The sequence below is a fragment of the Staurois parvus genome, unplaced genomic scaffold (assembly GCF_062004578.1).
Source record: "Staurois parvus isolate SC_StPar_1 unplaced genomic scaffold, SC_StPar_1.0 ptg000334l, whole genome shotgun sequence".
Classification (NCBI taxonomy): domain Eukaryota; kingdom Metazoa; phylum Chordata; class Amphibia; order Anura; family Ranidae; genus Staurois; species Staurois parvus.
In genome coordinates, this window is record NW_028318130.1 from 6,562,585 (window position 1) to 6,585,389 (window position 22,805).

The 22,805-nt window shown below is 39.2% G+C and overlaps 1 protein-coding gene across 1 annotated transcript in view; it reads right to left on the minus strand.

Annotated features, from left to right (window-relative positions):
* GLRA3 (glycine receptor alpha 3) overlaps positions 1 to 11,726 on the minus strand; it is a 301,687-nt gene extending 289,961 nt beyond the window's left edge. The window contains exon 1 of the mRNA XM_089684044.1: positions 11,280 to 11,726. Coding sequence (XP_089540170.1) covers positions 11,280 to 11,350 — 71 coding nt within the window. The 5' untranslated portion in view covers positions 11,351 to 11,726. The remainder of the gene's footprint in view (positions 1 to 11,279) is intronic.
* Positions 11,727 to 22,805: the final 11,079 nt, after the last annotated feature.

The window sequence follows — 22,805 nt, forward strand, 5'->3', positions numbered from 1 at the left end:
GAGGTTCCGTGCAACGATCGGTGTTCCACTGTGTTCGGAGAACACAGTGGGCACTGGATCATGGTGCTGCACGCTCCCAGGGAGCGTTCACAACCAGGGGGCGGGGAGGCCGTTTATAAACGGCCACCCACCCCTGCACTGCCACCGTCCGGCCGTTTATATACATGGGCCAGATGGGAAGTGGTTAACAGTTACATCTTCTATATGGAAACTAAATGCATAATTTGTCTAAGAATACCTAGCCAGAGATGTGGGGAATAGACTCTTGTTCCAATCAACATAGTGACAAGGTGCTTTGCAAAGTAGGCTGCATACTTGGATAAAAGTCCGAGACAGATTTTGGGGGAACCTTAATTTTCTTTTTTTGTGTGGGGTTTCCTTTTGAAATTTTTACCAGATCCTTATTTAGTATAAGGATCTGGTATGGATTTAGGGGGAGCCTGTTTTGTTTTGCACAGCAGCAATGCTTGGTATGGTGCACAAAAGCAGCCAATTATTGTGCAGCCTCCGATGTCCTAGCAGATAATGATGTCATCAGTTGGGGCCAACTCACTCAGTGCCCCTGGTTTCCAGGAAGCAGGTGGACACAAGCATCCTAATAACGAAGAATTGGGAAGTCATGTATTTAATTCATTCATTTGACCATTTGATGAACTGTGACGTGATGTAAAGACTGGGTCAAACTCTACATGGTTGTGAACTTGAATCTAATCCCTATTAACTACATCTTTTATAAGCATCACAACTACTTCTGCCACTACTAGTATTGATAATAAAAGTACTACAACAATACCTGTATAATTACTCATACTACTGCCATTATTACCACTACTACTATTATTATAACTGCTCCAGCTGCTGTATAGCCTAATGTTATGACAGCTTCTACTTTCTTCTATTACTGTTGTTTATAATTCAGTTTCTATTATTAGCAAAACATTAAAATGAAGGTGTGATTAGAAAGAAATGTGTATTATATATACTGTATACACACACCCACACACACACTGGGCTTATAAAAAGAATTAACCTACTTGGGCATTTTCATGTTTTATAACCATTGAAAACTGAATCACTGTGGATTGTATTCTTTTTTTTTTACACTCTTTATTGTGAAAACAGATCTCTGCAAAATTAATTAAATTAGTTACAGGAAATAACATAAAATAGCTGACTGCATAAGTATACACCACTTCATATCAATCTTTAGCAATTGTACCTTTATTTTCACACACATTCCCTAATAGTGTGAATAGGCCTCTATCAAATATGCACATGTGGACACACTACCAAAGATTAGGTTGCATGGGGGTCTTAAGCAAACAGCTTTTTTCAGCTCCAGCCACAATTCTCTATTGGACTGAGTTCTGGGCTTTAACTTGCACATTCCCATTAACCATGCTTTTTGGCTTTAAATTTGGGGTCATTGAATTGCTGGAAGACAAATCTTAAGCCAAGACTTAGGTCAGGTTATCTTTCAGGATTTCCCAATATTTTGCTGCATACATTTTACCCTCTAAAGAACCTGCTGCATAAAGCATCCCTACAGCATGTGACTACCTTCATAATACTTCGCTCTGCAAAATGTGTGTTTATGCCAAGAATTAGAATTTAATCAATTAGACAAAAAAGCCCAGTTTTGGTGTCATCAGATGAGAACCTTCTTTCACATGACTTTACGTCTCTCATTTTCCCTCTAGCAGCGATGCCATGTTAGTTATTTAGCAGTGACTTTCTTTTGCCACCATTCCACAAAATTGCAACTGGTGAAGCACCCTGGCAATAGTTGCTGTATGCATAGTCATTCAGGCTTCAGGGTTGTTATATGTCTTTTGGCTACCTCCTTCATTGTTCCCCCAGTGGCCACTTGGTGTTGGGCCTTTTCTTGGCAGATTCATTGCTGTTCCATATTTTTTCTATTTCCTTATGATGGCTTTCTTGGAAAGCCTCCCTTTTATCAGCTACAGAGACTGATGAAATGAAGGTTTACCCAGAAACTCATTCCTGCATAGCACTAGACTTTGGTGTGACATCATTCCAGTGGGTGGAGCCTGAGAGCGGCCAGCGTTGGTTTCTTTAAAGCTTCAGACCTTCTGTTGACATCTGAGGATTTCACTACTAAATCTGTCCAGGGCAGATCAGGATCTAGAAGACTCACACTGGCTTCCTGTCAAGCTGTACTACTCCAAGACTTTGATATGAGCTTTCGTTTTGTGAGTGCAATATACTTATATAATATAATATAATATGTTTTAATAAAATTCATTGCTTTAATGACTGCATTCTATGCTTTGTTTGTGCTGGTTTATCTCCTTTTTGTCTTTTCTGTTTTTAGTGCTGCCTTTACTATGCTATGACTACAGCCATATCCATACACCCATGCTAGTGTATATGAGGGTTACCAACACAGCATGATAGGGAAAAAAGTTTGAAAAAATGCTAAGAAACATGGTAAAATTATCAGTTAATCTGATTGTAATAGATTGTGTAAATCTCAGGTAGAAGGTAAACTAACTATGTGGAGTATTTTATCATGCTGAACCTTTAGAGGTGGAACCTATCTTTCTTGTCCCTCAAAAGTGGCCAACTATCAGGGGACCCTGGAAATACTTTTAATTTTAATTCCTAGATTGTAAACTCGAAAGAGTAGGGCCCTATAATCCCTCGTGTGCTGTTTGTAGTTGCTGTAATGTTTCATGTATTGTCCCCCCCTCTATTGTACAGCCCTGAGCAAACCCTTTGGTGCTATATAAACTTGATGTAATGTAATAATTTCACGTTATTTCTAGAAACTCTATCCCACCCAGCCTGCAGAGCCACAGGCCATACTTCATCCTCAAAAGCCTCCTGTATCTGTCATTGGCAATGCATTCCTTCTTCCTATGAAATCTGTCACAAACACCTACTCATCTTGTAAACGTGTGTCACCTTTTACAGAATGAACAGTTTGCTAACACATCTCATATAATATACATTTTACTCCATAACAGGGGCGGACTGACAACTCATGGGGCCCCCGGGCAATAGGGGATCATGGGGCCCCTGTGTCCTTGCCCAAGCTCAAAAAAAGCCTATGAAAAAGGTACCAGGGGCATCTCTTGGGGCCCCCTACTGACTCCGAGCCCTCGGGCAGTGCCCGAGTTTCCAAATGGTCAGTCCGCCCCTGCTCCATAAGCAGTAGCAGGGTCAAAAGACATAAGACTTTCAAGAAAGCATGATCCTACACTGCTTGCATGCCTGTTACCACTCAGTCTCTGAGTGGACTCCAAGAATCTGAGCTGAGCTCCAGGAAAGCAGTCAAATCCCAAAATATTTTTCTAATCTTTCTCCGCTCCATCCAAACTAGAATAAAAAATAGATTTTAGCTTGACATATACTTTAAGGTTAATGGATCCTGCCAAAATGTAAACAATAGATGCATTTAAACAATGGCCAGTGGGCACTATGGATGTATAACATGACAAGACAGGTTATAAAGACCATTTGTATTTTTTTTATTTATAGCTTTCCTTTACCCAGTCAATTAAAAATATAATGACAAAACTACTCTTGCAGCTAAAGTTATACTGCGGTTGATTTACTAAAACTGGAGAGCGCAAATCTGGTGCAGCTCTATATAGAAACCAATCAGCTTCCAGGTTTTATCACAACCTAAATGAACAAACTGAAGGTAGAAGCTAATTGGTTAACATGCACAGATGCACTAGATTTTGCACTCTCCAGTTTTAGTAAATGAATCCCACTGTCACCTTGCCCACTTAGTATAAAGCAACAGTGTCTTTGTAAAGAGGCACTGCTCCTGCATTTATCGTAATTAGCACTAAAAATAATTAGCTGCTATCAGATTTGTCAGTGATTGGCCTAGCATTTAGCTGCTAGACCCAAGCACTGACACCTTGGAGAAGGTCACATGTTTCCTCATACACAGAGATACACCAGATATTGTCTCTAGCTGCAAAGGAGGCAGGAGTGCCAAGGGAGCACTGGCAAGGTGAGTATCAGTGATTTGGTGGGGGCTGTTTACAAAGACACTGGCAATTTGCCCTGAATGGGCATGGTAAAAGTGTATCTTTAAAGCATTTCCAGGATATAGTTACAGTGTACCTTTTCCTTTGATTACCCACTAGTTTTATGACCTGTAAAATCAAGCTGTTCTCTCCGCTAGCTGAATTACAATCACATCAACATTTGGCTGAATTCCCTCTGTGGAAAATAAGATTTAGCTGAAGCTAGGTAACACCTGGGAGATGAAACAGAACCGTAACTTGAAATACAGCAATGGACACGTGACTCTAAGCTCCTAGCAAACTGCTAGATAAAGAGCTGAAATTAGTATACTGTACGTAAACTGTTTTACCTTCAGTGTGATCACTCATTAATATTCTGTTAGTGCAGGAGATGCATAAATGAAATAGGAAATACAGATGTTTCTTCCTGTCTATGAAGTGTGGCAGGAGTATAAAAATCATGAGCTAGCCAAAATACAAATGGTTTGACCACTGAAATGGTTCATATATAAATATTTCAGCTTAGTAACCTGTAAATGGATAGATAAATTAAAGTCAGTTTATGGTTTTACAGAAGTTGGGTAATGACAAATCACCAAAAGCCTACAAAGTGTTCTGAGAATATATATTCCTCTGCACCTAGAAAGCTGCAGGTTGGCCAATAGGTACATAATACAACATCATCAACTCAATGTGCAATCATATTGTATTTATATACATTTATTTTGTCACATGTTCATTTACTTTTTTTTAATAAATAAATGCTGGTGTTTTGTTTTGTACTGTGACTAGTACTGATGGTGAATCACTATGTTGTTTAACTGGTAGAAGGTTAGCATATTGCTTCCCTTGTTAGTGAATGAATACATGCATTCAGAAAAAATTACAGTTTTTATCCTCCTGAAGACTGGCTTCTGTATGAAAGATGACTTCTTCATGTTTCTCATAACAAATCAATTCCCTGTCATTTTTGCAGTGTGTATTGGAAAGAAAGAAATTCTGATTGGCAATACTTTTGCATATAAACCCCAAACCTATTAGGCTTATAAAGATTGAGTTGTATAGAGTTGTATAGATATTGCTTTTGTCAAGGACTATTTGCATAGCTCAATCATGCCTGCCTTCCTTTGAGGCAGTACATAGTGGGTAAAGTCATAAATATATGGAAAGATGGTAAAATAGATCTTATCATCAGCCAGTACATCATCTTAAGAATAAAAGTTGAGATAAAAAAAAATCTTTAGATTTTCCACACACATTTAAAATCACAGCCTAAAAAGTACCACCTTAAATTTTGCTTACTGGCTAATATGAACTAGTACAGAGGTCCTTGATACACTTTTACTGGTTCTCAAAAATAATTCCTACTGTTAAGAAAGTTTTTAACATTTGTCAGAGAATTCAAAGAGCACCTGGGCATTATCTCTACATTCCAAGGAATTGGAGATATGGGTCTTTGGACTCTGATACCATTTTTTACAGCACAACTTGTGTTACAAAAACATTAAACAGGAGTAACAACTTTAAAGTGGAACTACACTGTATCTGAGCACCACAAACCAAAAGCGCTATTTAATTAATTTTTAATATTCAAAGAAAACTCACCCACCCATCCAGGTCTCATGCTTTATTGTGCGGAGAAACCACTTAGAAAAACACCCTGGCCATTTTAAGTAAGGGCAGATGATTCACTTAGCAATTACTTCCTTGAATCCCTCTGCCCCTAGCTCAGGCACACAGACCGGAGGGTGTACTTAGCTGAGAAAACCCCTCTTGAAGACTCCTGGGGGGGTATGACATAATTTGCCTAGGCATGGAAATCAGGAAGAAATGTAAAAAACAGTTTAAAACAAATAAATACTTTCCTATCTATTTACTAATCCTAGCAGCATGCGGATTAAAAATAGTCAATGTTGATTGACAGAGTGAAGTTCCACTTTAAGTTGAGCACCTCCGACATTATATTGAATTCCATTCCTTTAAATTTTTTAGTTACAATGTTAAATAAAACATTCTGATGCTTTGTTTAGCTGAATTGAACATCTATCCTCCTGGAGTTCCTGCCTTCCTGAAACATGACAAATCCAAGGTAAGCAGATGCAGAGGGTTCCATTAATTCCTTTTGACACCCTACGGATCACCAAACATGGCTCATTTTCGGTGTGTGAAACTGCATGGTGCCACAGTACCATGCGGTTCTGTGTGGCAACATTTTTAAAATAGATTCAGAGACTTGTTTTCCCGTACCCATGCTGTGTGGTTTTCATAAATATAAATAAAAAATATATTTTAATCACCTATTTTCTTCCTGTATTTTAAAAAGTGTAAAATAAAAATTAAAAACAGTTTTGTAATGTAACTCAATAATGGCATGGTAGGAACTTTGTAAAGCCATGCATAGACTAAATTATGGACCTATTTTGTGCATGTCAAGAGTATTAAACTCAAATTAAAAAACTTAAATTTATTATTATATGACTGCTGTTCTTCAACAAGTGCACTTGGTTAAACCATTTCTGTATTAGATTGCAGCGTTTTATATTTTGAACAGGTAGAAATCATGCCTGAAAAGGTGTATATTTTAAACTCTGACCACTAAAAGGAGTGTTCTTAAAGAGGCTGAAAGCTAACATAAAATATTCTCAACCAATGACATGTTAAGTTAGGAACCCATTCATGTTCCTAACTTAAAGACATTGCATCTCTCCTCTCTCTCTGTATATATATATATATATATATATATATATATATATATATATAAAATACAGTAAGACGGAAAGCAGAAATAGTATCCAAAGTGCAGGAAACCATAGCAATCAGCAGGATTAAGCCTACTGTTGTCAGATCAGTGTTTTTTTTATTTTTAGTATGTTACAGTACCTGATTCATCAGTATTTGATACACCTGAAAACTCAGTGGGATTGATTTACTGAATTTGGAGAGTGCAAAATCTGGTGAAGTTCTGCATAGAAGCCGAACAGCTTCCATGTCAAAGCTTCACTGAACAAGCTGAAGTTAGAAGCTGATTGGATACCATACATAGATGCACCAGAGTTTTCAGTGTTAGTAAATCAAACCCAATATATTCTAGACACAAGATATATAAGTCTAAAAGCATTAAGAGTGATTTATGTTTGACATGTTATGAATGTTCTGGCTTTATTTTAAAAATTCAGCCTTGGAAAAATATTGTCTCTATCTTTACTGGAGCATCTGTCTACTTTGAGAAAACACTAACCCATTAAGCTTATCAAGTTTGAAGATGTCATCGCTTTCATATTTAATTCCCAAAGTTCATTCATATGCAAGTAGCACTCTGCAGTCATTATGTTTATCCTTTCCCCTTGCCTCCAACAGAATGTTGTTGGTAATAACTTCCCAACTACTAGTAGACCCTTGATCTATGGTTGCTTTCTATGTTTTGAATGGTTTGGCAGTTCAGTTTCAACTGTCTGGCAGGTTGTTCATTATACTAATGTTATCTGCAACCATTTACAGAAACCGCCCAGTGTCAAACATTCGTTTTAGACCACAAAAGCCAAAGTGTGGTACAGAAAAAGACTCATACCAAGATAAATATTTTATTTTTTAACAAAAGACTAAATAAATAATTAAGAAAGCAAAACCCCAATATACCCCAAGATTTAATGCACTTTGTAGGAAACTAAAAGTTATCACATGCACACTGAGGTGAAATAAAACCTAAAGATAAACTCATTTAACTTAAAGTGGTTCTTCACCTGGAAAACAAATTAAAAGTCTGCAGCTACAAATCCTGTAGCTGCAGATTTTTATTAAAAGGACACTTACCTGTCCAGGGATCCAGCGTCATGCTCACCTGAGCTAGTTCTTCACTAACCATCAGGTTTCTGGGGTCGGCATCCTAACTGTGGGCAGCCAGCTAAGCTGCATTTGTCTTCACAGCCGGTTGCCCACTGCGCATGGGAGAGCCATGTTGTGCTTTGTGAATAGTACCGCAATTTACTGGAAACTAGGACATGTCCCAGAAAGCTGTGGGGAGTGAGGGGGGAGGAGAACATTCGCTTGGATAACTTAGGTGATCCAAGTGAAACTTGTCAAAACTAGGCACCAGCTGCCTCCCCAAAAAAAGGATATGCCAATTTTGGTAGAGGAAGAGGGGAGGAGAACTTAAAGCAGAAACTCCCCTTTGAGTGCAGTTCCACTAAACTTTATAGCACCAGCTTTTTAGTGTATAGTTACTTTATATTTTAGAATTGTTATCACATTTTTTTACATGAATAGGAAAAAATTACCACAGTTGTACAAGTAGGGGAAAAACTAAAAAGATAATCAGTTACATGCTTTTGATGTCTTTATTATTTAATGAAAACACTAAAAAAAAGTATTAAATGCTACGTGAGTGCATATTTAACTTTCAATTAAATATAATATACCATAATATTAATTCTTGTAGCATGTTGTCATTGACATATGCAAGATCAATGGTAATGCACCCTGTGGTTGATTTCAGAAATTACGGAGTGAAAAACATGGCTTTGGAGTAAACTCTGTGACCTTGAACATTCTGTATTACCATTTTACACCAAGTAGGAAATTAAATTATAAGGCCACTGGGAACTCAGCTCATTGACCATTAATTATTCATAAGTATCACTAGAAAACATTAAATGAAAATATAAACACAAATTTTAATTTCTCTTTTAAGATTGAGGTTCAGGTCATTTGTGGTCTAGTTATTACATACAGTCCACTGTGTATGCCTTGCATGACAAAATATTTTGTTATGCACAGTTTTAAAATTGTATGTAAAATAATAAATCTATCCACATGCATATACCAATATTGCTTAGAATGCTCAGTTTTAGCATACCCAATGTATTAATTATCAGATGATTTATACAGACAGAAAATAACTAGCAACATTTAAAGTCAAAGTATACCTTTAGAGCTTGTCAATCAAGCAGAAGCGATCTTCTATAATTAAAATGAGTTGGATAGCTTGCTTTGAAAAAAAATGTTTAGCTAAGTGCCTTTTTAATCACGGCCAAGACATTGATTTAATACTGTCCTGCTTGGACTATTTTCCAGACAAACGTAAATCAAGGAAATATCAATCTAGATGGCCATTTCACTTTACACCCTGATGAGACTTCATTCCATACCTTATTGATGTCCACTAAAGTGTTGCCATTATTGCTATTACTACTACCAGGAGTAAATGAGAAAGAGAGGCAGAGATTTCGTTTGTGTGTGTGTGTGTAGAGAGAGAGTGAAAGATAGAGGGGAGAGAGTTAGATAGAGAGAGAAAAAAAGAGAGTGTGTGTGTATATAGAGAAAGAAAGAAAGAGAGAGACAGAATCAGAGAGGGGAGAGAGAGAGAATAAAGACAGTGAGGAGAGAGACTAGAGAGGGAGTGTGTGTGTATATATATGTGTGTGTAGAGAGAGAAAGAGAGACAGAAACTGAGAGGTGAGAGAGCGAGAGTGGGAGAGAAAAAAGAAAGTGAGGAGAGAGCGAAAAAAGAGAGTGTGTGTGTAGAAAGGGAGAAAGAGAAAGACAGAAACAGAGAGGGGAGGGAGCAAGAGAAAGAGAGAGAGAGCATGAGGAGGGAGAGAGAGAGAGAGTGTGTGTGTGTGTTCGAGAAAGAGAAGGAGGGAGTAAGAGAGATAATACAAAGACAGAGTGAAAAAGTGGGAGAAAAAAAGAAGGGAGAGGGAGATAAAGAGGGCAAAAGACAAAGAAAGAGAGAGAGAAAGGAAAGTGTGTGGGGGGGGGGAGAAATAGAGAAAAGGATAGCGTGTGTGTGTGTGTGAATGTGTGTGTGTTAGAGAGAAAGAAAGAGGAGGAGCGGGAGAGAGTATGTGAGAGAGAAAGTAAGAGAGAAAGAGAGAGATTGTGTGTTAGAGAGAAAGAGAGGTGAGAGAGAGAGAGAGAGAGAGGGGAAAAGATAAAGGAGCAGGAGAGAGAAAGAGATAAAGAGGGAGAGGGAGGGAGAAAAGGAAAGAGACAAATATATATAGAGTGAAGAGTGTGTGTTAGTGAGAAAGAGAGAGGGTACAGAGAGAGAGAATGGGGGGATAAGAGTAAGAAAGAGAGTGTGCATGTGTGTGTGCTAGTGAGAAAGAGAGAGAGTGTACAGAGAAAAAAAAGAGTGTGTGTGTGGGGGGGGGGGAGGAGGAGAGAGAAAGAGAGCGAGAGAAAGTGCATGTGTGTGAGTGTGTGCGTGTGTGTTAGTGAGAAAGTGAGATGGGGAGAAAGAAATAGGGAACAGAGAGAAAAAAAAGAGGGAGAGAAAGAGAGGTGTGTGTCTTTGTGAAAAATGAAGATAGAATAAGAGAGGGGGGTCAGAGAGAAATCAGAGAGATGGAGATAAAGAGTGAGTGAAAGAGACAGAGAGATACTAAATGGCCAATACCTGTATTGCTGCAGAAGCAGTGTTATAAATCACAGTACCCTATGATCAATGTGTTACATTGGATGGAGCAAGCCAAAACAAAGTGTAAATCCGACTTAACTTATGTTTAAACGTCTATTATGATCATGATCATGAATTAGGAAAGAGAAAGGGAGAGAGAGAGAGGGGGGAGAGGGGGAGAGAGGGAGAGAGAGGGGGGGGGAGAGGAAGGGAGGGAGAGGTGGAGTGAAGGGGGAAGAAAGGGATCAAGGGAGGGAGAGAGAGGGAGAGAGAGGGGGGAATAGGAGGGATGGAGAGAGATAGAGAGTGAGAGATGGGGGGGGGGGTGAAGGGAGAGATAGAGAGCAGGGGAGAGAGAGAGAGAGAGAGAGAGAGACCACAGTGGTGGTGCCCTGTACTAAAAGTAGGAGAGAGGGAGGGAGGGAGAGGGAGGGGGGATCCCACAGTGGTAGTGCCCTGTACTAAAAGTAGAAGAGAGAGAGGGAGAGAGAGAGGGAGGGAGAGAAAGAGAGAGAGAGAGAGGGGGGGGGTCCCACAGTGGCAGTTCCCTGTACTAAAAGTAGGAGAGAGAGAGGGAGAGAGAGGGGGAGAGGGAGATACAGATCCCACAGTGACAGTGCCCTGTACTAAAAGTAGGAGAGAGGGGAGAGAGAGGGGGGAGAGGGACAGAGAAGGAGATAGAGAGAGGGAGAGAGGGGGGAGAGGGAGGGAGAGAGGGGGGGGAGAGAGAGAGGGGGAGAGAGAGAATAGAGAGAGGGGGGGATCCCACAGTGGCAGTGCCCTGTAGTGGCTTTGTAACTCGGAGGATGACTACAGGTTGCCGAGTCCAGTGATCGGTATGGGAGCCGACATAACCCGTTGATTATTACACATACCTTAGTAGGAGTGCCGCTTCCCAGAAGTAAAAGCCGGACACAGCTGTCAGGATACATCTTATCCTTGCCATGGTTGTGGCTCGTGATAGGCTGTGGACTGCCAACCATCAAAGTGACAGATGAGCGGAGTAGGTAGCAGGAATGAGCAGGGCTCTGGGTTCAGCACCACGGACAGCTCCACAGCGAGCTCCCGGTAATCCCAATCAGCCCAGCGAAGAATCAGCCTCGCAGTCATCTACTGTGGACTATTGGAGTGGGGGGCTTCTCTGGCATACATCATCAATGGCCCCAAATCCACAGTGAAGACAATGAGAATGAAGAGCAGGCAGAAGTGTGGGGTCCAGCTGCATTCCTATACACTGAAATGTGTCTGAGCTTTGGCTGGAGGATGGACCATGGATCAGGGGATGGATACAGGCGTGTTAGGCAACAGCCAATGAAAGAAGGAGTTTATTTGAAGGCAGAATAAAAGGCAGTAGTAACCTCTTTTATCCTGACCATACACGTGGGTCCTAGCAATAGAAGGCAGTATTATAGTTCTGATGTAGAGATCTCGATTTACTTCCTACATGATCGTGAACTAGATCTATAATTAGGTGTTTCATTAACAGAAATGTATTCGTTTGCCCATATGCCTTTTTTTCATAATGAGCATGTAAATAGCCTACCTTCTTATTTTTATGTATACATATTTTTTGTTTACCTGTCATCCTTTAGATGCAGATTTTGATTTATGTGCTCTATTTAGCAGAGAGAACCTGTCTGGGCAGTGTTCCTGATCTCCTGCTTAGGCTTTCTATCTGTGATCACAAAGCAGAGTGACCAGTAGGGAGCAATGAAGACAGGGGATGTCTTTTCTCTTCTAGTCGAACAGCTCTATCACTGCAGACTGTCACAATGGTAGGCTCAGCTGTGACTGCAGGACTGAGACACAAAGCCTATTGCTTACCAGACTCTTATGTGACTGTCATCCAGCTAACCAATATACCAGCCACCCTGTTGCTTGAAGAAATAGAACATTAATATGTAATACTTAAACACCCTATGCAGTATATAAAGCATTATTAATACCAAACTTATATTTCAGCGCAACCAATCTATAAATGAGGTGGGTGTACTTATTTTCTTTTTATACTTTGTTTTCCTTTATTTTTACTTGATGGTCCAGCCAGTAACGCACTTGCTGTGGCTTGATTCATACCTTTGTCTTTTTATGTGACTTTTGTAATGAATAAAAACGAATGTTAAAAATATACCTTGAGTCAGATGAGGCAATTAAAATCTGTGTACTGTCCAATTTAAGACCCATTCACAGTATGTATGTTTTCTGGCTCATATACGTGTATGCAACTGCACATAGTTTGCATTTACATGCATTTTTCTAAGCATTTTCAATTATCTGGAAAAGGAAAGGTAGGAAAAATGCATGACAGCGGAAATGGATAGATGTGACCTGGACCTTAGTGTGGTTCTATTTTATGAAGAAACAATGGAGACACCTTTGAACAGCAGCATTGTCAATTTGGGAGAGGATAGTGTTAGATGCACTAGAACATTTAGATGAACTTGAGTAAGAAATTAAAGCCGAACTCTAGCTAATAATTTTTAGACAGTTACAGCAACAGGTTTTTTTCTTCATTTTGAGGTTTTATATAAATAAATAAAAGCTTACCATTGTAAACACCCCCTGTCAGTGTTACATGGTTTGTTGCAACCCTCCAACTTCCACTGATCTGTTAAAGGAATTTGAAAAATAACAGACTTATGAGCTGGACCATCAGATGAAAATAAAGGAAAAAAGCTTAAAAAAATAAAACCAATGCAACCACCACATGCATTATATATATATATATATATATATATACATATAGATATGATTTGGGGTTGAAAACCTCTTTAAAGCAGAAATAAACCCATCCGTTTATTGGTTTTCCAAAACAATTACATTCACTCTTAGTTGTGTGGGCGCTCAACCAAATCGTCAAACCATTAGATGTACTAAAGAGAATATAATGGTGCAGACCTATAATCTATTAATAAACAATAAATTGATAAACACATACACATATGAATATAAATAAACAGAATGCGATGTATAAGTGCTATGCAAATAGTAGATCAAGTACATATGAAATTATGAATGACTGTGTACACACACTATATAAAAAAAAGAACACGTTATATACAAAGTTTAATAAAGTGTTCCATATCTTCCTAAAATAAAAAAAAACCTCTCATCAGTATCCTTAAAGTGCCAAATGAAATGTGGCTGTGCTCTACCAATATTGTGCACAAGTAATCATCAGTGCCTAGCCCACTGAAGTGCTCACTCAACCAAAAGACATGTGACTTCTAAAAATATAAAGAAAGTTAGGAATAGGCTTTATGGATATAAGATCCACTCCTCCTTTCCTCAGTCTGCTGCTTCACTCACCTGGTCCCACAGGTATGCATATGCATAATTACATTGGTCCAAGCTATGTAACTATGCAATAACATCCAACCTGGAATTCAGCTTTAATCACTAGGCTTATATAGATTCAGTAGCAGAAGCGGACTGACAACTCATGGGGCCCCCGGGCAATAGGGGATCATGGGGCTCCTGTGCCCTTGCCCACACTCAAAAAAAGCCTATAAAAGCTACCAGGAGCATTTCATGGGGCCCCCTACTGACCCCGGGCCCTTGGGCAGTGTCCGAGTTCTCGAATGGTCAGTCCACCCCTGTTCAGTAGTAAACTGCATATTGTTAGGATGCAGGCTTCCATTGCTGGCCTCCCATTTTGAAAATACTAGTTCTCTGAGTTACATGCTGAGCCAGGTACCCCAATATTTTGAATCACTAAGCTGAAAAGTATCTCTACCAGGAATTCTCACCTCATTGGCTGCATATTTTTTTCTTGGTTAGGGATGAGTCCAGGTTCGGTGTGTTGAGGGTTCAGTAAATCCTGTTTAAAGTTCTATGACCACAACATAGCTGCAAACCTAATTTTAGTCTATGTGAGCTGAATCCTGCTAGGAAATTGGAGTCATTTTAAGGGCTAATAGACAAACTGTAAAAAAGGCATGTAATACTGGGAACTGCAATGTGGGAACATGTACCAATGCAGAAATGCTTTTTAAAATGACCATACAGCAGGCAAAGGTGGTTCCAAGGGTAAGACTAAAACCACACAAATCCTTAAAATTATATTATAGGGAATGCCTTAAATCTGTATGTGGTATTATGGTACCATTTTAACATACAATCACATTTTTCTCTGTTAATTCTTTTTTATTAAGAGTTAACTTGTACATGCAGTACCCTAGTCTGATTCATTGTAGACTAAATGTTGTAAGAAAAAGGGAAAAAACAGTGCAAGAATCCTGAGTGATATAGTTGACCAAATTTGTTCAAGGACCAAAAATTGGTTAATGGCATTACCTGGGATTCCCAGCCATCTGCATATATTATGCAGTCAAAAAATCTGCCATTTAGCAATTAAAGTGTAGCATGCAACATTACTTTGCTGGATAACATGATTTATGTGGATTACATCACTGAATTCATGTAATTCAGGGAATATTCATAAAGTGTATTTTCTATGTGTCTGTGTTGTATTTCAAGTACTTTTTAAATGTGTATGTGTGTGTGTCTGTGTTTATTTTATTTTCAGTCTTTGTGATAATGGGTAAAGGGTACTAATGTACCCCTATACTCATTTCCCTGGGAACTTTTCTATGCACATGACATAAGATAAAAGTGACTGGTGACCTCAAGTCAACCACAACATAATATTAAAGACAGATACGCCCACAATAATAGGAAAAATGGGAGCAGAGGTTTTGCTTACCCAAAAGAGCTAGCAATAAGAATGATCTGACCGTAATCTCTCCATATGTTTGTCAGATTTTCATATCTACTCCCTGCAGCAGCTTCAAATTTTTTATAAGCGTATTCTGTTTAAGTCTATTTCAAGTGTTTTTTAGATAGCATATTATACACTGCTCAAAAAAATTAAAGAAACACTTTTTAGAAGATTTGCTGTGTCTCCCCGCACAGTCTCAAGAGCATGGAGGAGATTCCAGGACACAGGTAGTTACTCTAGGAGAGATGGACAGGGCCCTAGAAGGTCCTTAACCAATCAGCAGGACCGGTATCTGCTCTTTTGTGCAAGGAGGAACAGGATGAGCACTGTCAGAGCCCTACAAAATGACCTCAAGCAGGCCACTGGTGTGAATGTCTCTGACCAAACAATCAGAAACAGACTTCATGAGGGTGGCCTGAGGGCCCAACGTCCTCTAGTGGGCCCTGTGTTCACTGCCCAGCACCATCTCAATTGGCATTTGCCATTGAACATCAGAATTGGCAGGCCTACCACTGGCACCCTGTGCTTTTCACAGATGAGAGCAGATTCACCCTGAGCACGTCACAGACGTGAAAGTGTCTGGAGAAGCCGTGGAGAACATCATGCTGCCTATAACATCATTCAGCATGACCGTTTTTGTGGTAGGTCAGTGATGGTCTTGGGAGGCATATCCAAAGAGGGACAGATCTCTACAGGCTAGACAATGGCACCCTGACTGCCATTAGGTATTGGGTGAAATCCTTGGACCCATTGTCAAACCATACGCTGGTGCAGTGGGTCCTGGGTTCCTCCCCGTGCACGACAATGCCCGACCTCATGTGGCGAGAGTATGCAGGCAGTTCTTGGAGGATGAAGGAATTGACACAATTGAATGGCCCCTACACTCGCCTGACCTAAATCCAATAGAACACCTCTGGAATATAATTTTTCAATCCATCTGATGCTGCCAGGTTGCACCTTAGAGTGTTCAGGAGCTCAGTGATGCCCTGGTCCAGACCTGGGAGGAAATACCCCAGGACACCATTTGTCATTTCATTAAGAGCATGCCCTGACATTGTCAGGCATGCATACAAGCATAAGGGGGCCATACAAACTATTTTAAAGTTGCTGCAATGAAATTTCAGTAAAATGGACTAGCCTGCTGCATCATTTTTTCACTTTGATTTTTCAGGTGTCTTTGAATTCAGTCCTCTGAAGGTTGATAATTTTCATTTCCATAAAATTATGGGGCATCCTTACATTCTTAACACATTGCCCAGTCCCTATCAGTATAGATATCCAGCATGATTTTTTTTTAGCAGAGTGTATATATATATATATATATATATATATATATATATATATATCCTTCTCTCTCTCTCTCTCTCTCTCTCTATATATATATATATACATATATATATATATATATCCATCCAATTCCAGTGAAAATCCAGTGCAAACTAAGGTACATAGGTAAGTGACCTGAAAATTATGTTATTGAGCATATTTGCCTATATACAGCAGTAAGAATACATTCATTGTGTGGATTTTGTCATTTGGTTGTACAGCAACCTTTCCATGGATGCTATATACTATATATATAGTTGCAGATTGAGCTACGGTGCCCATACACAATAGACTGTTTCAACAGGCTATAAATAGAGATAATTGGTAGAGAAGGAGCCTAAAATTGAACCTTCCAGCTCAGGAAAACAAAACTATATTTATATGCATTATCTCAGATTCGTCGGATTGAATAATAGAAAAATCTTTTAAATTATAATTTATTATTATATAGGTCCTAACCATAATAGATTAAAAAAGAAAATTGAATCATGTAAAGAGAGCATACTGAAGATGAATAGTCACTGGTCTGTCTCTTTAAGTGTACGTGTACATTTTAGGTTGAGCCACTGGGCTCTGTAATCAACAGGTTTTTTTTTATGTTCTTTAGAAAAATAGATATGGATAGCCTAAAAAATGCATAAAAAGGAACCCAATGTTCCAGGCTCCAAGCTGAAAATAAGAATTTAACATTCACATGCATTTTTATAGATACATAACAAAGAATCAAAACATATGTTTAAATCATTTAATTTCTTAGCCTGGCTATAATAATTAAAGGGAATATATATATATATATATATATATATATATATATATATATATATATATATATGCTCTTCTCTTTAAGAAGCCAATAACATTGCACAGCTTTTACTCAAACAAGATAGGGTTTTCTGTCTCTTGCAGCTATGGTTAACTCATTTTGGTAACAGTTATTTTCGTTCAACTAACAAACAAGCAACATACAGTATGTGCTTGTGTGTAACAAACACTAATTCACCCTTAAAATATTTATTAATTCTCATCTTGAATTTGTGCATTTTTCCTTCTTATGAGTGCACTTCCATATTGGTGCTAGACCATTATGCAGTACTAATAGATACGTAACACCCAGATTTAATGAGGCGGACATGAAAATCACAATACAGACTTCGAATGGTTTATGCCATTTTATGTGTAAGAAGGAATGACTTCTTATTTTTCACTAGGACAGATGATTTGGGAGTTTTCTTTTTGTAAATTTTTCATTCTTGGTGTACAAACCCTTGTTCTCTTCCATTAGCTGCCTTCTCTGCCTGCATTACAAGGATGTCCACAAATATTTGTCTATCCTTTATCTATACTGTTACTTTGCCTTTCTGGCAGACATAGCTTTATTCAACGTCATCTTTAAACGTCCTTTTTTCAGCAGCCCTTCTTGTCTTTTTTCTGATCCATATTATCCTTCTCTTTTCCTGTTTATATCCCAAATATTGCTTACCAGTCATAATGTTCACTGTTCTTGCTCCTTCACATTTCTTTCTGACATTATTAATTGCTGTATACTTCATTTTCAAGCTTCCGAATTGCCTGAAACCTGGTCTTCACCTGAAGAATATACTGTACACATGCATTTCTTAAGATTTTTTTTATAACATGCTGACACAAGGTATTGGTTACTACCAGTGCGGCTCCTGTCCCTACTTTTACATCAAGGAATCAGATTTCCAGATGCTATTGATCAGCAGATGGTCACTCTGGGCTCTTTCATTGCAATTGAGTCAATACCATTCTGGATATTAAGGTAGGGGACCTACTTTGACAAAATTGTGCTGCTGAACACAGCAAGCCTCTCTTAATTTACCACCATGGAACCACAACCCCGTTACTGTAATAAATCTACTGTTTATTGACTTCTGCCCTATCAGGCATTTTACAGTACGAGGAAAATATATTATCTTTTCCTGAGCATAGAACTGACACTGATTCTGTTATCAGATTCACTTTTGGTCCAATCCATCTGATCTCCCTTACTCCCGGAATATGTTGGCTGCATCATTGCATCTCTGCTGTAACCATAGCTGGATGTCATGCCTCTTACATGGTTCATATGTTTTGGATTATTTTATTCGCTTTAACAGCATTTAGTGCTTCCTTGATTGGTTTCAAACCTCATCTAGTTTTTACCTTTTGATCTGTGTAACAAGAGTTACTACCTGTAAGGTAGTTCTTAACAGCACAGGGATGGATCATATACATTCTTGTCCCCATTCCCCCCCATCCTACCCAGCCGCCAAATAATATTGATCCATCTCTCAGTTTGACCATACCTATATATGTTTCATTGCTGCTGCTTGAAATTATTTTCCTAGGATTAGAGAATTGCACAAGCTAAGGAGACTTGGTAGTGGTTTGTGGGATATATGCATGTATAGAATTAGGGCTGCTATTTTTTTGTGATTTAAAAAAAGGTTTCAAATTATGTCCATATTGCCAGTTGGTATAATGGAGTGTTAGTAATGTCTCTTTGCAAATGTGCACTTGATTACATGCTAACTTTCAATTATTGTAATGCAATCTTTGGAATGTCAATAATAGTAAAACTGACACTGCATCTAAATAATAAACAAAACACAATAGGCTTTGCAAGCAAGGTTGGCATTTTAGTTTTTGTATGGTGGTTGCCACACCCATGATCCATGTTCTGGCATATCAAGCATATTTTTAATGATATTAGCTTAAAGCTAATTTATGTTTTATTTAAACTCTCAGTCTCACAGACAGGCATGATTTTTTATTATATGTATATACATCAATTCCTATATCATATAGTTACTAGAGTTATGATAAATGACATCTTAGCACAGCTTATTAAAATGGAACATGGAAGAAGGTGTTCCCATCAATGGGGGAGACCGTGGCCATTGCCACACTGGTGAAGGGTATTTACACGTACAAGTAAGCATGCTTTTTAACTTATGCTTTAAAGTGATATTAAATGTTATTTTTTTTAATTTATTTTTTCTTAGAATAAAAACAAAATATGTCATGCACCCCTTACCTCCTCTTCTGGAGTCTTTTACCTTACCTTATCTTAATGCATTTTCTGCTCCCTCAGCTCCTCCTTTATACTTACCCAAGTGTGACCTCAATCTGGAGCCATTGACTTCTGCTGCTGTCAAACACAGCCAGTGAGGAGGGATTGGTGTGACGGGGCTGAGCCTCAGGAGCTAGCCTGCATAGGTTTCCCCATATCAAACAGCTTGCTATGGTGGGCACTCAGTGGGAGGGAGAAGCCAGGAGAGTCTGCAGGGGACCCAAGAAAAAGAGGATCTGGGCTACTCTGTGATAACCATTGCACAGTGCAGGTTAGTTTGATATGTTTGCTATTTTTAAAAAAAATATGGCTCTTCAATCACTTTAGCAAAGAACTCCTATGAGAACTAATTCTACGAGTGCAATACGGGTCCCTGTTACTCCTGCCCCAAGCAAACTAGTGGTCTAGTGCAGTGGTCGGCAAGCCGCGGCTCGCGAGCCACATGCGGCTCTTTACAAGCTTAAATGCGGCTCTTCTGTGTGCCGGGTGCCCGCTCCCCTCCCTCCCCTCCCTCCCCTCCCTCCTCTCCCTCCCCTCCCTCCTCTCCCTCCTCTCGGACGGGCGTGTGCCGGGCGGCCGCCCCCTCACCTCCCCTCCCCTCCTCTCCCCTCCCTCCTCTCGGACGGCCGCCCGCTCCCCTCCCTCCTCTCGGGCGGCCGCCCCAAAAGTCAGGACTCTGCAGCTGTCAGGATGTAGGCGGGGCAGCGTGATGAACTCCTCTCCTCTCACAGTCCGCCCTGAAGACCAGAACGGCGCGGGAAGCACGACGAGAGGAACGCGCGGAGCAAAGGTAAGTGAATTGACACAGGGGGGACTTACTATATGGGGGATGAATTACTATATGGGGGACTTACTATATGGGGGGGACTTACTATATGGGGGATGAATTACTATATGGGGGGGGACTTACTATATGGGGGGGACTTACTATATGGGGGACTTACTATATGGGGGACTTACTATATGGGGGACTTACTATATGGGGGATGAATTACTATATGGGAGATGAATTACTATATGGGAGATGAATTACTATGGGGGATGAATTACTATATGGGGGATGAATTACTATATGGGGGATGAATTACTATGGGGGATGAATTACTATATGGGGGATGAATTACTATATGGGGGATGAATTACTATGGGGGATGAATTACTATATGGGGGATGAATTACTATGGGGGATGAATTACTATATGGGGGATGAATTACTATATGGGGGATGAATTACTATGGGGGATGAATTACTATGGGGGGGATGAATTACTATGGGGGGATGAATTACTATATGGGGGATGAATTACTATGGGGGATGAATTACTATGGGGGGATGAATTACTATGGGGGATGAATTACTATGGGGGATGAATTAATATGGGGGATGAATTACTATGGGGGATGAATTACTATATGGGGGATGAATTACTATATGGGGGATGAATTACTATGGGGGATGAATTACTATATGGGGGATGAATTGCTATGGGGGATGAATTGCTATATGGGGGATGAATTGCTATATGGGGGATGAATTACTATGGGGGATGAATTACTATATGGGGGATGAATTACTATATGGGGGATGAATTACTATATGGGGGATGAATTACTCTATGGGGGATGAATTACTATATGGGGGATGAATTACTATGGGGGATGAATTACTATATGGGAGATGTATTTTCAGTTTTAAAAATGTGGCTCTCAAAATAAATTTCAATCGTGGTTTTGGCGAGATTTGGCTCAGTTGAAAAAAAAGGTTGCCCACCACTGGTCTAGTGAATGGACTGTTCCTGACATCATGGTGCCCATAGAATGGCTCTGGAGGTGAGGATGGCAACAGTCAACCTCTGGAACTGGGAGAGTACTGTTTTCTGTAAGATCGAAGGATCAAGTAAGTAAAGCTTTTCCTTGTGTCCCTGGACAAAATAAGCAGTTAACCCATGTAGTGCGGGCACAGCCCCATTGCATGGAAAAACAAACATTTTACCTGGAGTTCTTCATTAGGGTAAAAAAAAAACGTTTGCATTTAGAACCACTGTAAGGTTCTGTTCTTTTAATCCTCAAAGCAGACTTATTTATGAAAAAGGGCTTAATGAGTGCAGTGTCCTTCAGCGTTTATCTTTTTTTTTTACATAAACATTTGTATATGGTATTCCAAAGACGTTTATACCTGAAAGCTGTCATGTGGGGTGTAAATCTTATCTGCTGAAGAGAAGGAGGTGGGGGAGTTAACCTATATTCTTATTCAAATGCATGCAACAAATTTGGCTACAATCTACTCCTAGAATGTGTAGGTGAGTTTGAGATGTGTCAATTTACATAACAGTGAACTAAGCTGAATCACAGACAGGAAGGTTGTTTCTTTTAACTGCAAATATTTATGATGCAAAAATGCAAATACACTCTATAATGCCTTAACAGTTGTTATATATATATATATATATATATATATATATAAAATAGTTGTTATAAAGACTTAAACATGTTTTGCGTAAGCATGGGATGTAAAAATAATGATGCTTCACTTTTTTAAAAGGGATTTGTTTTACCACTTGCAAACCACTCGTGCATCTGTCCATATATTACACCTCCTTAACACTGTTCTTTTTTTACCCATTGTTTCTTACTTCCTTCAACATTTTATTGGAAGAAATAGTGTCATAGCTGTTATAGAAACCTAATCTGTACTTTCATTGTTATCCTGCTTTCTGTGAAATTTTCATTTCTCTTGAAAGGCATTTGTGAACAAGACAGTCCTTTAAAATGTGGATCCTCCATGTCACTCCATCTCTAAAACAGACCAATTGACTTGATCTGAACATAGATTTTAATATACACATCTTCTTTAATTAAAAAATCAGAATTAAAATGAGATGAACAATTGGTTTGGATGAGGATATCTGATGAAGTTTTACCAGTTCCTAGTTTTGTTTCCTAAAAGCACTAAATCAAAGTACTGTAACCCAGTTATGGATTCATTAAAGCTCATTACATGCATTGTAAATAGAGATGAGCGAATCAAAGTATCCGAAGTGGAATTCGAGTCGAATATCGGAAAAATTTCGATTCGTGCCGAATCCGAAAAATAGCCTAATTCGGACGCGCGAATCGAAATTTTTCCTAAAATGGCGGCTGACATGTGCGGCGACGGAGCGGGGATGTCTGGGAAGGCGCGCAGACAAGGCGCGCTGACCCATAATGCATTCCTCAACTATTTGTGATCGCATCAGCCTATCAGCAGCCAGCCAGCCAGCACTGTGTAATGGTCGAGCT